General features: G+C 40.1%; 1 protein-coding gene across 2 annotated transcripts in view; it reads right to left on the bottom strand.

Moving 5' to 3' along the window:
- relt (RELT TNF receptor) overlaps positions 1-16,364 on the bottom strand; it is a 28,662-nt gene extending 12,298 nt beyond the window's left edge. The window contains exons 1-5 of one of the 2 annotated variants that reach the window (XM_051398759.1): positions 16,180-16,364; positions 1,716-1,790; positions 1,472-1,564; positions 546-730; positions 98-150 (exon numbers count right to left, since the gene is read on the bottom strand). In XM_051398759.1, coding sequence (XP_051254719.1) covers positions 98-150; positions 546-730; positions 1,472-1,564; positions 1,716-1,757 — 373 coding nt within the window. In that variant the 5' untranslated portion in view covers positions 1,758-1,790; positions 16,180-16,364. Of the gene's footprint in view, positions 1-97; positions 151-545; positions 731-1,471; positions 1,565-1,715; positions 1,791-3,535; positions 3,824-16,179 lie in introns of those variants that run through there. The other variant, XM_051398760.1, reaches the window with a different exon arrangement.
- Positions 16,365-17,125: the final 761 nt, after the last annotated feature.

Raw genomic sequence — 17,125 nt, 5'->3', positions numbered from 1 at the left:
CATGAAGAAGAAAGCGATGATTGTGAATTGAACGATGATATGACCAGCATGTAAAGTTTAATACATTTTCAGACACTCGCTGCAGGATCATGCTTACTTTTCACACAGGGACTTTGGGTGGAAACTTCCCCTGTGGCAGTGGAGTGAAACCTGTGAATGGAAAAAGAAAGAAGAAAGAAGAGAAAAGAGCATAATTAGAGAGATGGACAGAGAGAATGAAAGAATGAATCAGCGGTTTTAGCCTGTGGCATATTTTGTTTGGTGCTTGATGTTTCCTGCCCATTGTGGTGAACAACATAATGCATGTGTGTGTGTGTGTGTGTGTGTGTGTGTGTGTGTGTGTGTGTGTGTGTGTGTGTGTGTGTGTGTGTGTGTGTGTGTGCAAGTGTTTTCTTGTTTTTTCGACACAGACAAAATGAGAGGGATTAATTTAGAACAAATAAAAGTTTATAAGATAGGCCTACATGTTCGAGCAAAGCACTTTGAATATCAAGCTGTAGGCGGATTAGCAAGCACACAGGTATGCCGATGGCAGCAGCCCTTACCCAGGCAGACAGTCTCCACAAACGGCATCAGAAGTCGCAGTGCCAGGGGTTGCAACCTTACGGCTGAGGATCTTGCAGGAGGCGTGTGGACGGCAGAGTTCAGAGTCGGTCGCATTTGAAAAGCTTGCAGTCGGGCACAATCGACACTGCACTTCCTCTGTCGGACTTTGGATCTGCCCACAAGCCTGGCAAGAAAAACAACATTTCTAAACTCAGAAAAGAGGCTAGAAAGAGGCTGCAAAAGCACAAAATGAAGTATCCCTCTGGTGTTGTCAAAGGGTTAATAACTTAGATACAATAGATAGCTCTTAAGTCTTTATAAGTCTCTGGTATTAAAACAATAATATTTTCTTTATTCTTTCACATAAATAGCTTCATAGACTGTCCAACAACAGTAAATACAAATATCTAAGTAATGAATGGTAATTTTGTTGTATCAGTAACAGCATGTGATCTACTACAACTTCATAAATACAAAAATCCCCTTTGATTATAAAACAATGCCAAACCTTTTTTTCATCATTAAACACTGATTTATGGAAGCAAATAACCTGATTTATGTTGACTGTGGTGACCCTAAACATGAATTATAAGGTTAGGGAGAAGTTGCATTCAACACAAGATTCTGGTCAGGGGCTTTATATGCTGTCAGGTGGTGGGAATAAACCTTTTTTTCCACAGTCAATCACTAAAAACATGTAAATAAAAAGTCATACAGTGTTACAGTGACTCTGTGAGGAGCTGGTAGGTAGCCAGGTATGGAGGACAAGGTAATTAAGGAACATGGAGTGACAGTGTCTTAGGGGACACAAAAGTAATTAAAAAGAACACAAAAGCACTTGATAGGAACCAATATTGAGATATAATATAACCCTCATAGCAGGTTAAGTTGTTTTTAATCATTTTATTTCAGTTTATAGTCTCACCTTGGATGGCTCCTGGCCAGCAGGGCATTGCAGACACACACACCCTTCCCCCCACCGACACTGCACTGCTGCAGTCCCACCACAGCCAAGCACCTGGAAGACAGACAGACACACACACACACACACACACACACACACACACACACACACAACAAGCTCATGAGTTAGTGGACTTGAGTGAACACACTTGCTAAATTATGATGTACATGCCACCCGGTCTAAACACAAACGTGCACATATTTACCGTGAGAAGGACAAGAGCTGAGCAGCAAAGGTGGTTCCTCATCTTCTTCAATGTATTCTTCTATGAACATATGATCTACAAGATAAAGGAGACAGAGACAGGTCCAAAAAAGGGTTAATCACATTTCAAAACATGGTCAGGTTCACATACAGTAAATATATACATTATTTAGTGACCTTTTAAGGGTCAAGGAACTGTGTCTACTCAGATATGGAGGACATACAACAACAACACATATTACAACAAAATTGATGACATTACACACACTGTGCATAAGCATAAGCAAACTCACACAAAGCCACACACACTCACGTGGCGGAAAAACACCTGAGTCATTTTTGTGAGTTATCCAGAGCGCAGTGACCCGAGTGACAGAGAAGTAAGGAGCAGCTGCAAATGCCGTAAATAACATTTAACATGAATCAGGTTCTTTTTTTGGAAAGGAGTGAATGAACCAGGGCTTTTCTGTGGCTATTTTTGCAAGCGAGTACTCACATGCACATTTAAAGCACCTAATCATGCTGCAATATATTCATTTGCCAACACGTGCTGATTTTCTCAACACTTGACAATTAGCCACCCCTGGGATGAGACATTTCCTGACGTTTAGGCCTGTTAAAAAGTTCGTTTTTTAAGTCTACACGGATGAGTTTACATCTGTGTGCCACAAGCTAGTATATTGTGTTACAGCAAAACAATGTTGTCATCTGAAGTTAGCTATTTGCAGTCGGAAAGTATTTGACAACAGCTTATTTAAAATAGAATTACTCCTCACAGTGCACATGCACGCAAACACATTCATTCGCACACAGAACAAGTGGTTGTTCAAGGACTTTAGGTCCATTTATAGCATCCTCACACTTACACTGGCTCACCCTCAGATTTGAGTTTTCCCTGCTTAACATGTAGCACGTCAAATTCAAGATGTATAAACATGATGACTATGATATTTTGTCACGTTAAAAAATGGCAGCAGAGCACATCAGTGGCCACCCAACAAGCAGAGGATTAAGGTTCAATTCCTGTGATAGCAAAGTGCTGAAGTGTCACTAAGTAAGACAAATTCCTACTAGCTGTTCTCTAAACATAAACTTTGGCCCTTTTTTATTGTCAAAGCTTCCAGATTTGTATGATTCGCTCCACTGATCATGTGATAACAGTAGTTAAAAAATGCATTCCCAAGAATCCAATAAAAAATACAACATAATAACACTCAAACTGCTATAACAATATAAAGATGTAAAAATAATTTTGCTCCACTGTGTGCGCTACAACACCCTATCAATTAAGCAACTGACACAATAAAACAAGAACGTTTGCTCTGTGCTCTAATTTGTGGCCACAATTGCAGGACTGTGAATTCACACAGGACCAGTATTATCAGGTTGAAACCTCACACTGTCCGCAAGCAGCAGGTTATTTATGGTGGTAGATTTTACTTTTTAAATTATAGACATTATAGACAAGACTTTAACAACATAAAAATCATTTTTGCACTTATCACAAAACGCCCTACATGACGCCCCTTGTGAGTAGGAGCACATCGGAAAACAGACTGACAGAACAATGTTACAAATGTATTATGTTTCTACTCTGCACTTTTGTCAAGGGAGGAGAAAGTGACAGACTTGTTGGTCCCAAATAGGCTTGTAAAACAGCCACCGACCACAGCGCACACATGAGAGGTATATGGAACGAGGAATGACAGAAAAGAAATATGAGAAACTGAAGGAATGCAGTTAGAGGTGCAGAAAGAGAAAGAAAGTACAAGACAGAATAAGAAAGTGGAAGAGAGGAGAAATACAGGGCAGCATACTTACCCCAGACTTGCAGCTGACTGACACAGTTGCCGTGGCAACTCAGCGAGGATGCTGTGGTACGCTGCTACAAATGTTGAGTCAGGACTAAAACTCAAATATGCTCTAACTTTCTTACAAGCCGTCAAGACGACACAGACTCTTGATGAAAGTTGTATTGGGTGCTACTTGGACAAGTAACTCGACAACTATGGACCTCACAACGAGAAAGTAAAGATTCAAAATCTGAAATTCTAAAAAGATCTAACTGTGAGACAGAGTTAACAGTCAGAGAAGTGACACAAAATTCAGAGTCTGTGTAGCTGAATGGAGAATTCAGTGTACCTGCCTATGTCTTATACTGTCACTCTGACCACAGACACACCCCTGAGGTCCTTAGCACATGCCCCTTCTAACACAGCTTGTGTGTGTGTGTGTGTGTGTGTGTGTGTGTGTGTGTGTGTGTGTGTGTGTGTGTGTGTGTGTGTGTGTGTGTGTGTGTGTGTGTGTGTGTGTGTGTGGGTGTGTGTGTGTGTGTGTGATGGGTGAGGCCACTTTAATGCACCATCTTCACCTTTGACCACGCAGCAAAACATGTTTTAAACATTAGTTTGCAAGCAAATCAACACTTCTTCTCCAGTCAAACCCATTCATTCTCTTTCTGTGTGTGGTCAGCACACACACATACACACACACACACACACACACACACACACACACACACACACACACACACACACTTATAAAGCATATCCCTAGTGCAGTGGTGGAACTAGGTACTTCTACTCAGGTACTGTACTGAGGTACAAATTCAAGGTACTTGTGCTTTCCTTGAGTAATTCAGTGTCATGCAACTTTATACTTCTACTCCACTACACCGCTACATTATATGTGTATTTTATTTTTTACTCCACTACATTTATCTGACAGTTACTAAAGATTACATATCTCATACCCTTTCTGTCCAGTGAAAGCCATGTATCTCTGATTTTGAATGTTTGTGATATACATTGTAGGATTAAATGTTTATTTTTGGGTTGAGATAAGCTAAATAAACTATTTAAACCCTGATGGAAAATGCATTGTCACAAAGTTGCCCTTTTTAGAGATACATGGTTCTCACAGGACAGGGACACTACCAACATATGATGATATTATAGAATGTGATGCTATATATATATATATATATATATATATATATATATATCAATAATATGTATATAGTAGTTAAAATGAGCTCAACCTTAAATATCAGTAAAATGGAACATAAACATTATTGCAGCAGTAATATTAATCCAAATACATCATATATAATAGTAAAAAACTTTTGATACTTTAAGTAGATTAAGCTGATAATAATTACATAGCCTACTTTTGCTTAAGTAAGCAGTAGTAGAACTTCTACTTGTAGTGGAATATTTTAACAGTGTAGTATTAGTTCTTTTACTTGAGTAGATGATCTGAATATACATTACACATGCGGGTGACACACACACACACACACACACACACACACACACACACACACACGAACACACATATTAACACACATCTGGAATTCCAAAACATCCAGCCAACACCAAGCTGTGCCTTGTACAAACAAGAAAATAAAAAATGTAACGAGTTTATGATTTTGGTCCGGCGAGGCCCTCATGCCAATGACAGGCTGCTGAAGCATAATTTTAGGGAGGAAGAAAAAGATAAAGCGAGGGCAGAAAAAACACTAGTTTGAAAAAACAACACAAGGCTGGAGGGCAAGGACCGATAGAGCCGTTGAGGAAGAAAAGAGGGAGGGATGGAAAGAGGAGAAAGTGGCAGGGAGTGAGATTGCTAAAACTTCAGCCTGATAGCATGATATATATAGAAGCATTTGTTAAAATGCCATACAGACCAGAGCAAGAGGCTAATTACAAGTCACACACGCGCACATATACACATATACACTTATACACTTATACACACAGGAAAACATGCACCCTCACACACATGCACAATACACACAAAAGCACACACAGCTGAAAAAAAAAATGAAAAAAAACTATCAATAAAACGACAATGATAGAGAGAGCAAAACAAAAATGGGACCTACAATTAAGTACCTCTTTTTATAGGAAAGTGTCAAGTAACAAATTGGATCGGGTTAGAGGGGTTAGGAATGTTTGGTTTTCCACAGAGAACCTCACTTGACCTCCAGAAGTGCAGTCACTGAAACGACTAGACTTCAGCGAGGTGAAACGAGGTTATTGTGTGATGAATGCATATAATCAGAAATCATCAATGTACAGCAGCACATTGTTTTTCAAAGGTTGCGTTAAGTATCCAACATACAAGTCCACTGACCCCCAATAGAGAGATTTGAGAGGTTTGAAGGTCAAGAAATGTCCAGTTCAGACTGTCTTCACTAAAGCTATTTTTCCATTTTCTTACTGGATTACATTTTACAACCGTAAAACTTCCATTAATGCAAAGATATCTGGCTAAAGATATCTGCTGAGTTTGTCAACTCTTTTACCTGCTGGCTATCCACAGGTCCGGAGCAGTAAGTGTACAGCAAACATATGCAGTGAAAATAAAATGTCCAAAAGGGATGTTCAAAATATGCCAGCTCCCTGACCACGGCCCTCAGAAGTCAGCCATTCACAGCCAGGCAATCCAAGCCAGCACTGTCTGCGTGTGATGCATTTGCATTTAAATCCAATTTGTCTGAGGTTTTTCCCCACAAACCCACTACAAAAGTGACCGCCACACGTGGAACTTCCACTGGACCTACAGGCACATGACCGCCCCTGTGTCCAAGCGTGGTCTTGTCCGCCTTCAAACACCCATTCTTTTCCTCCCATAACAAAGTGCTCCTCAGACCTACAGCAATGCACAGTTCTTCTTCATCTTTTAACCTCATCAACATATTTAACTAAAGTTTAGGAAATACACTTTTTTATTTGATGAAAAGGACTGATACCACTCGTATTTTCATCTAAATATGAAGCTGCAGAGAGGGCAAAGTTGATTTGTCCTGTCCAAAGGTAGCAAACTCCACCAACCAGTACCTCTAAAGCTCAATAAACAGTCGCACATAACCTCCCATAAAATCATCAAACACCTCAGCTTTTAAACAAGATAAAACGTGTTAATAGATTAGCCTTAGATGTGCTATTAGGCAGATTTTATTTCCTTTAGACAGGTCAGCTGTTTCCAGTCTTTATGCCAGACTAACAGGCAGCTGGCTGTAATATTTTAGAAGCAGACATGAGATTCATTTAGGCTATCAGCAAGAAAGTGAAAAAGGTGTATTTCCAAAATGTCTAACTATTGCTTTAAGAAATCTTAGATTCCATATACACCAACCTTTAATCCCTCCATTCCCCACAGCTTATAACTATACAACAGAAACTCTTGTTTTTGGATGTCTAGAAGGCCTTTTTCTCACCTCATGACAAACTCACAAAACTAAACCTTGAACTGTCAAATTTTTCTTCCACGTGCCCTTTCTACCCTCGCTAGACTTGCGTCCTCTCTATTCAGCTGTCAATCCTGTAATTGCTCTTTTATTGTTTACACGTTTCCTTTTTCATAACCGGACTTGCTTCGCGACTGTGTCGGCCATGTGCTTTGGTCAGATGGACTTGTGGGTAGAAGGAGAAAAGAGGGAAAGACAGAAAGAAAGAGAGACAAACAAAGGAACAGAAACAGAGGGAGAGAAGACAGGAGCGGAGAAATAGCAGGATATAACAGGAAATTAACACCTCTGAGAATATCCCAGTGTACACAACAAAGAAGCCAACACCCACCATGACTCCGTCATTTTATGTGAATGGACAAAAACAACAAAAAAAAACAAAAAAAAACACCTCAAAGGAAAGGGAGAAGAGCGTGATGACTTTTCCCAAACTGTAAAACAGTAATTACCCGAAACCCTTGGTGCTGTTGTTTGACACATTCAAATAACAAGTCGCGACAACATCAGATGACCAGTCACATTTTCTGTTTTGTTCAGGGGGCCTAAAAATAGCAATAATAAAGAAGTAATGGCAAAGTCATGACAAAACATGGACATTATTCTATTCTGTGGTGGTTTTTGGGGCGAGCCGAAGTCTTTTTCTGGTTCCTTGATGTCATGCAGCAGCTGAGCTGAGAAATCCTGCTGGATGAAGCTGTGAAGGAAGGAAGGAACCACAAAAGAGGAAACACAAGAATGAGTGGAACTCCTCGCCGTTCAGTGTGAGGTGACTGAGCGGCAGGATAGATCAAGGCTAAAGAGGGGTCAAGCTTCCACTTTATTGGCTTCCAAACAAGATCTCAAGTACACAGGATACTGGTTAGACGTGAGACTCTGGTCTTATTTTAAATGCCACAATGTATTTTAGTGTCAAGTCTACAGGCACAAAAATACAGTCCGTCATGCTTACACTTGGAAGACCTGTAGCTACACCTCTGTAAACAAATTCTGATCATAACAGTGAACAGTGAGCCATTTTCTGAGTCAGAAGTTTTATCGATTGGTGACTTGAAACAGGATTCTCACATTAACTCTTATAATTGAGACCTCTGGTTTGTTTTCTGTCCAGGGAGAGTAAGACGGTTTCATAGCTAAAATGCTATAGGTCTGGCCTATAAACATTCAAACTCTTTGGCTTAGTCAGTCAAGTCAGATTAATTGGACTATTGACAACTGACAACTAGAAACGAAGAAAAGAAAGGATAAGATGCCATGAAGGCCTCAGATTCAGCCTTCAAGGATTCAAGGATTCAAGGATTCAAGTTATTTATTGTCATGTGCATTAAAATGCTATCTGTGCATTTTCATACAAGGAAAATCTCCTTAAAATAATGATAGTAAATACATATTGGGACGGGGACGGTGATGGAACAGAAGGTACACTGACAATAATGTTGATTTATGAGTTGAATGAATGTGATATGAAATAAATGTATATATAACAAATGTTTTAATTAAATGTGAGCTAATTACCAGCATTTACTTCAGGACGGTTTAAATTATATTTCGAGATAGGTATGTTTTCATTAGTGTATAACCACCTAGAAATAGGAATCAATGTGTTTTGTTACCTACCATCCATGGAGTCCGCCATGTTGAACCACCATGTTTCTACAGTAGCCCAGAACAGACAAACCAAACACTCACTCTAGATAGGGCCATGTTTTGTGGCCACCATAGTTTCTCCCTCATGCTGGAACGGGAGGGGCAGTATCACACCAGTGTCACGCCTTTTCAGCAAATCAACTATTTCATTGCCATGTTCTTGTTATTATTAGCCCTTATAAAATGCCATGCTCTAAAATAACAATGGTTTGGTACTCTAAATAAGCCTGAATTCGTTGTAATTGCAGTTGCAATCCTTATTATTCCTTAATGTTTTTCGGTTTGAAGCAATTACCCTCTCTTGTTGCAGTCCTACACTTAATTTCACTTTATTTTCTGAAGAAAACCGCTGTGTGGATTGTGACTTAACGACTGCAAGGAAATGAGAAAGCATCTTAATTCGAAAACTGTGCACAAATGTATTAAGTGAATAGAGAATGTATAGCTCATACTGTATCTGGTAGATGGCGTCTGACTTCTTCAGCCTCTGTAAGCTTACACTGAGGAGTGACAAAAGCCCTGGCATTTGGCATTATTGAATAATGATGATCCACAGAATCATCACCTTTTTCTAACCAACTATTGAGTTTAAATATCTTCAGATTTCTGTTCAGTGGTGCACCGTCAGAAAAGGACAGATAAGTTCAAAGGCTAAATTTCTCCTCTACAGATGAAGAATTCCTCTTTTGTCTTCAGCTCAACAAACCCTTTAAAATCCATTTGATTATCTCAGAAATGCATCATCCCCAAGAATTCTAACTTTACCTTACTTTGGATATTTGGACATGATCTTCACATGGCAGCGAACTTATACTATAGATTTTACATGATTTAGTCCATAATGCAGAGATTTATCCCTGCTTTAGCCTTGATCCAGGTTAAAACAGAGTAATGCTCATACTGACTGCTTGATAAAAAGCTCTGTGTTTCAGAAATGGCCCGATGAAACTGGGTCTTTCCAAAAGCACTTCGAAAGACATGGATTTCCTTCTCCGTCATGAGGTAGAAAGACCTGACAAAAGAAGTCAACCACCGAGTTCCCATGCCGATAATGGCTACCTATTGAGCCCACTAGGTCACGTAGCGTGTCCAGCCTCGGGGAACACCTCGGTGTGCTGCACATGAGAATTAACTTACGGCCCAAGTAGTGGAATGCAATAGAAAAGAACTGAGCCGGCAAAAAAAAGGTTTAAGGTAATTACACTCCATTATCCATCAGACACTTCGTGGACCGAGAGATAATGTGCATGTGTATGGCAACGACGTGATCGGCACAACCATACCCGCTGTTTGACTTAATGGAGGTGCCCATTATCGGCAAATGAAAGGCTGATTTACGCCAACACTTTCGAAGTTAGTGCTTAGACAATGTCTCATTATGGGGAGCGTGTCTGATAATTGGGCAGGTGTCGACTCTCCGCACATGTCTTTGTGTCCGTCATTCCTCCTCTCTGTCCTTGGGTCGACGCGGTCAGTCGTCATGTTTTCCAGTGGAACTGTACACCAGCAGAAACTTAACGGGCCTCTCTTGTGTCTCCGCTGCACACAGACATCCCTAAGTTGGACCAAGAGAGCTTGAATTGACCGGAGAGAGGGTAGGAGGAAGAAGACACAAGGGGGACACAGATGCAGTGAGGTGTTGGGCTTGTTTAAAGCTCTGTCAAACCGACCAGAGACATACCACTGCAGCAACCGGAGATCTGTCCTAATTTCCTACAGCCACCATGAATACATGTGTGTACAAAAGAACCTCTGGTGATACAATAGAAATGTTTCCTTTTGTTTATTAGAAACAGATCCTACATCTTATGGTAAGTCATGAATTCACAAATACTCAATCCCCACTAAAATTGCTTTCCAACCACTATGTCCACCCTTCTACCCTCCTCTAAAATCAAATTACATAAGTTGGAGACACGAAAGTCTGACTTTCTTTGTCTGAATTTCATTAGCTATCAAAAGTGTATTTTTTAAGTTACCTTGAAACCAAAAAGTATTTAAGACCATTTAGTTTTTCATTCATTTAGATTTTAATGTCGACCTCATTACAAGCAATAGTGTTTTTCACAAGGAGACAAGGACACTTAGCTATTATTTTAACCCACCAGAAGCCAACCACAAACCAATTCTGGCAACAAAACAACCCAAAAAGGATCCAAGGCCTGCTTGATTTTATTTTCAGGGTTTTGGGCGACAAAAGCAGAACATGCAATCTGAGTTGGAAAACTCAGTGTTTTGGTCTGGTATTTTCCCTTACATCACCAGCATCATTAACAGAGGATGAAAATCAACTCCTTATGTCTCAACACCTTAAACTCATAACTCACCATGCACACATACACACGCTCGACACAAAAGTCAGCTACATGCACACTATAATGGAATGCACACACAAAAACATGTGTATCCTGTTTAAAAACAACACTTTCAACATGTTATCTCTATTTGTCAAACAAATTCGGAGGATTTAGTTAATTACTGTTTTAGTCAGTGGAAAAACCGACTCTACTCTAGCATTTCACAAGCTGAGCTCAGGTAGAGAAAAACATGATTTCCATGCCCTGGCTGTACTACAGATTTTGTGTATTCATACAACTGCTCTCCATTTTTTTTTAAATGAAAGGGTGAGTATTAAAAAGAGCTGTCATATGGACTGATTGGCATAAATCTTCTCATTGTCTCCTGCTCTGAGCTGAAGTGATAAGAAAGAGAAGTGTGGCCTATTTCAGCTTTGCAGAGAGACCTTGAAGAACCGTGTCTTGAAGGAAAATCAGAAATACTTTATTTTAAGTTGGACATTTTGGGAAAAAAATGTATTTGACCAAAATGTCAAACTATTACTTTAATGGACGGCCGGGTCAGTGAGTCCAAAGAGAGACATTCCCTCTTTGGAGAGGTGGAGGCCAGAGTGAGTGAATGCTGGGAATAACCAGACCTCTGGGAATGTTAAACAACTCCATATGTGTACTGGGTGTACTGTAATCATTTGTACATATGGGGAAGCAGTGCCTTATAACTTTCTATGGAGGAGGGTGAAAAAGGAGAACAGATTTAAATAATATCAGCAGATTAAGCAAGAATCTGGGATTTTGTAAACCCTGCAGTTTGCCCCCCACATGCAAACCCAACCACAGACACGCACACTCACATCCAAATATATTTATGGATCTAAATATGCCGTGTTTTTAAGTTGTATTCAATAACTCTATAAAAGTGCTGCTACAGTCGAGAGGTTCAATTTCCTGCTTTGTTGGCTACATCGTCATTACTCAGCGGTTGTTTTGAAACGGGGCATGGCTGTAGCACTCCTCACATGAGGGATTGTGTGGATCCTCTCCAAAACATGCACACACACACACACACACACACACACACACACACACACAGACAAACACACACACACACACACACACACACAGTCACTCATTTGTGCCTTGTCACAAAGAGATCGACCCGGACATGTTGGTGTGTGAATTTGCTCTGGCAACTAAAAGCCAGCGATTGGTTACTGGCGCGTTCAGCTAGGAGATTGTGGTTGCCTCGCAGATTCGTTTGTCCACCCCCAGAGCCGGCCTTTGGGGTAGCAAACGTCTAGCAGTCTCTTTTTCCTATTTCTTAAAGCTTATTTTTGAGACTGTGTCATTAAACAGCACACAGTAGGGAGTGACAGGGCAGATGGAAGAGACAGAGGGGCAAAGGTCATGAAATCAGGCCAAGCAGGGCAAGATTACTGCTGTCTGCTTTTGTCCTCACTGAACCAAATCTCATGAAATGTGACTAAGCTGACATTCAAGGTAGAAACCACAGTGCAAATACAGTATGTCAGTATAATGTAGGAGTGGTAATAGAGGAATTTTGTTTGTCAGAAGTTGAAATACAACTCAATGAAAATACTCCAGTAAAAGTTCAACATCTAATGTACTCACAGTATCAAAAGTTAAAGTAATAACGATACGGAATTAACTCTTTTAGAGTGCTACAATGGCAATTTACTAACTATTTTCACAGCGTATTAATTGTTAACATGTTTAAACAAAACTGTCAAATATTGTCTGGTTCTGGTGGTTTTGAATGTGAGGATATGCTGTTTTTTCTGTGTCATATATGACTGTAAATTAAGGATCTTTATGTTTTGGGCTGTTGGTCGGACAAAACAAGTGAACTGAATTCATCACTGTGGGTTTTAAGCAATTAAGCATTTTTCACAATTTCTTAACATTTAAATGTCCAGTGTGTAATATTTAGGAAGGTATATTGGCAGAAATGGAATATAATATTCATAGGTATGTTTAGTCTATAATCACCTGAAAATAAGCCTTTACCTTATAATGAGATGTTTTTATCTACAGACACCATGGGTCGCCTTCCATGAAGTTCGCCATGTTGAACAGCAATGTTTGTAGCCCAGAAGGGACAAACTAAACACTGACTCTAGATAAGGCTGTTTCGCAGCCATTAAAGTTTCTCCTACACAATTCACAGATTAATCAATAATGAAAATAATCGTGAGTTTCCCCCAATGTGTAGGATGAACATTGTTACATTATCCATATTATACAGTCCATTGTTTTTGAAGTGTAGTTTGATCCCAGACAATTCACAGGAAAATAAGAACGTGGGATAAGCTATAACACAGCGACATGAATGATCTCTGTAAACTTCAGGTACAAAAGAGCTGACACATCCAGGAAGTGATTCTTTCCCACATCCTGACTTTCAAAAGCATGAACTCAACTGACGGAAACCCTCTGCAGCATGAGTTACCGTTTTCGCCATTTACTGTAAATTCATGAGAGTGCAGCAGATAAGCAGATTAATATTGTGATCTCAGAAGGACAATGCAGGTGTGAATTTTAAAAGCTGCTCTCCATCCAATAATTTAAGCTTGGCATGCGTATGTATGTATAAATATACTGTTAAGCGTCTATGAGTGTCAGTAGGTGAGCGTGTTTGCATGCTCGTGCCAACGTCTTTCTGGGTTTTTGTGTCCAGGTCACCCTGTAATTATCCAATCCTCCACCAATCTGTGTGTGCGGAGCGCTGAGCCAGCTTGGATCGGGATCTGCGGCCGGTGCAGTGGGAATTTCTTTGGCACAGAGTTTCATGGCTGACATTGGGGAGGCAGGCAGGCACGGGGACGGAAGGCCCTCTGGAGCCATGCCCAACCACTCTGGTTGAACGGACGGACAGACAGATGACAGGATAGATGGCCTAATTAAAGCCTAGCTGTGTCTGTCCTTGACTTTTACACTCAAATAAAGTTGCATCTGTCTGTTAAGTTACACTGATAATCCCTACATGTAAGTTTGTTAACAGCTCCAAGCTGTAGCACAGACACTTGGATCTGCCTGTCACCATCCCTTATGTCTCTCTCTTACTGTCTGTGTCCGTCTCTCTCTCTTTTCTCATCTATTTAGTCTCTTCCCTTTCTCATCCTGTCATTTCTGCTACTTCCCAAACCTATGAATACAGTCAGAGTACAGTAAATGTAGGGTGGGGTAGAGTGCAAAATGGGGGTTAAATTTAGCTCAAGATAAATCCACGGCTACACACATCACCTCCTAATTAGGGCATTTGTGTGTGTGTGTGTGTGTGTGTGCGTGCGTGCGCACGCACTACATAACACACTCCTTGAAATGATAATTAATCTGTGTTTAAAATGAAAGTCATATCTTGTTCCATTACTATCATATGCTGCTATCAAAGGCAAAAAATATATGTTAAAAAGCATCTTGTAGCAGGTTAAAATCATGTTAAAATCCTTGCAGGGAATCCCTCACACTAAAAACTCTCGCAATAGTCAAACTATATTCTGTTGAAGACTTCTAACACGTTACTGTCCTCTCACAAGTCTGTGCAATCATGCAAACCGACCTATGTAGTTATTTTCAAGTAAGACCAATATACTTTTGTGACTATAATGATACTACAGTGCTGTTTTAGTGTTGTTTGAAGAAAATAAACTATAATCTTCTTCCTTTCTGGCTGAAATCTGGTCCAACAGATGGCAGCCATGTTAAAGCAAAAGGGTTCACAAGCAGTTTTTAAGTGAGCGTGTGAAGACCTGGAAAGAAAGAGATGTAATGTGATCAAATGTGCTTTGGCCACACCAAGAAAGGCACTGGGATAGTTTAACATCCCCACCTTCGCAAATCACCCTGTACATATCCAGACACACACACATGCTCTTTTTGCAACAAGAGGGGGTGAAAGTATTTGACAGGAAACAGGATGCATGTCCTCTAGTAAAAGAGGTGACATCAAATATTTTTAATTCTTCATGAGACGTACATTGGATTTTTTTTCCCGCCTGTGTCTTGACATGATGGTACCGATGAATAAACTGTGAAATACTTACTTAAAATGCCTGAATATTAGGGTCGAGCCAGTGAAGCTGCACGTGGCCCCCTTCTGGTGGAAGTGTGCGTGCATGTGTGCGTATAGTTGTGTATGAGAGAAAGCCTCTTATTGATACAAGCGAGCAGGAATTTGGCCTCAGACAATAGAAGCCCTCTGCCAAAAATGACAGTCTCATCTTGGCTCTTGTGCAAGTGTATGTGTGTAGTGAGCCTGCCCTCGTTGCACAGTGTGGTGGGCTCCTACGCAGCTGTGTGTCCTGCTGAAACCACAGCAGGGGTGTGATATGTGAGGGTGATAAGACATAACTTCAGATGAGCAAACAATGAGTGGAACTTAGAAAAATGTGAGAGAGCCACATGTAAATATTAATTCAAATACTTTGACATTTTTACAGGTTTTTCTCTCTGTTAAACTCTACACAACATGCTTTTTTTCAGTATGATTCTTGTTATACAGAATTTAATTGGGTTGAACTGACCTCAATGTGTCTCACCCATATCATAAAATATTACACAGATATATGGAAATAAAGCAGAGCCAGAACTTCACTTCATTAAAAAGAGAGGAGCCGGATCATACTACCAGTGATGTCATCACGTACCCATGACAGTGCGTCAAGCATTCCCTCACTCTGTCATTAGACAGCACGGCACACTTTGGATCCCATTGTCATTATAAGCTTATTAAATTAGCCGAATTAAAGGTATTTAGTTGCCTATAGTAGAATATCCAGAACAATCCACTCAGTTACTAGAAAACAGGGGTTTGTAAAGTATCCATACAAACTTTAAATCACTTTACGAACATCACAGCAAAACTCTACGTCTATCCTTGGAAAGCTACAGCAGAGACATACGATAAACAGTCACAACAGCTTGCTCAGGCGCAGACAATGTCCTCCATTTGTTCAATTTTAAATATTTACTTAAATCATAGCCATAAACTCCATTGAAACAAACATCAGTTTTTTCTTCCAAGATTATTTAAGTGCATATATATGTGCCATATGAAGCCCCACAGGGCAGACAAAGTCATTAAAACACATCACCGCCGTGCGTAAAGGTGGTCATGACGGTCGGACAGGCTTTGCGGCGAGAAAAGCCCCACACGAGCCGGCAATGACTGACGAGACTAAATTACCGGCTTCAACAGCCATTCAGACTGTCACTACACTGTTACAAAAAAAAAAAAAAGTTGTTAGTCTTACCGGTTTGGTGAATAAATGGAGTTGAAATCAGTGTCCAGAGATGAGCATCATCAGTTGTAGTGGACTCAGTTAGTAGGTGTAATTAAAACTTGAGAAGGGATGATAACCACAAAGCCGGTAAACGAGGTTCCCCCTCTCTGGCTCCTCTCTCTCTGTGTGTGTGTGTGGAAAAAAAAGACATAAACACTGGCTCAGTGAGCTCACAGTGCGTCACCGCTGCAAGCTGAAACTCCCGTCAGTGTGTGTGTGTGTGTGTGTGTGTGTGTGTGTGTGTGTGCCTGTGTGTGTGTAAACCCCCTCTGTCGGTCGGTGTCTTTCCCCAGCAGGTGCAGCGGATCACAACCTGGCCGTTGAAGCTCGTAATGTGCTGTAGGTCTCAGTAAAGACTATATGGAGAACAAAAGTATAATAATAATAATAATAATAATAATAATAATAATAAAAACATTATTAAACTCAGCTCAATTATTCTGTCCAAAAACACAAATAATGGATAAAACTGTATTGAAGATACTTCAAAAATCATCAAATACTTTTCTAACTGACTAATGATAAAACTTTTCCTTCCCCTAAAAAAAAAAATGTATTAGACTTTATCCACTTTATTGAATTCAAAGCGAGATCTGTGATTATCAATGGCATCAATGTCAACTCCCTCAACACTTGTTATTGTGCACCCAAACCTGCACTGCTGCACCTGTTTCACAGCAGACATTGTACCTTGTCACAGCAGACTCATATGTAATGTATTCTATTCAAGTGCACCAGTAAGTCATGACAGTGTGACAGTGAGCCAGCGTGAACAACACCAGGACCCTGAGACTGAAGCAGCTAAATGGAATTCAGCCATCATTTATTTGTCCTACATGATAAAAGATAAAAGTCTATTGTTTTGCACTGAAACTGTAATAGTTGCTTTTTAACATCCTAAACCACATCCAGGAGA

This window comes from Dicentrarchus labrax, unplaced genomic scaffold (genome assembly GCF_905237075.1).
Source record: "Dicentrarchus labrax unplaced genomic scaffold, dlabrax2021, whole genome shotgun sequence".
Taxonomy (NCBI): Eukaryota; Metazoa; Chordata; class Actinopteri; family Moronidae; genus Dicentrarchus; species Dicentrarchus labrax.
This window is presented reverse-complemented; position numbering and strand designations above follow the sequence as displayed.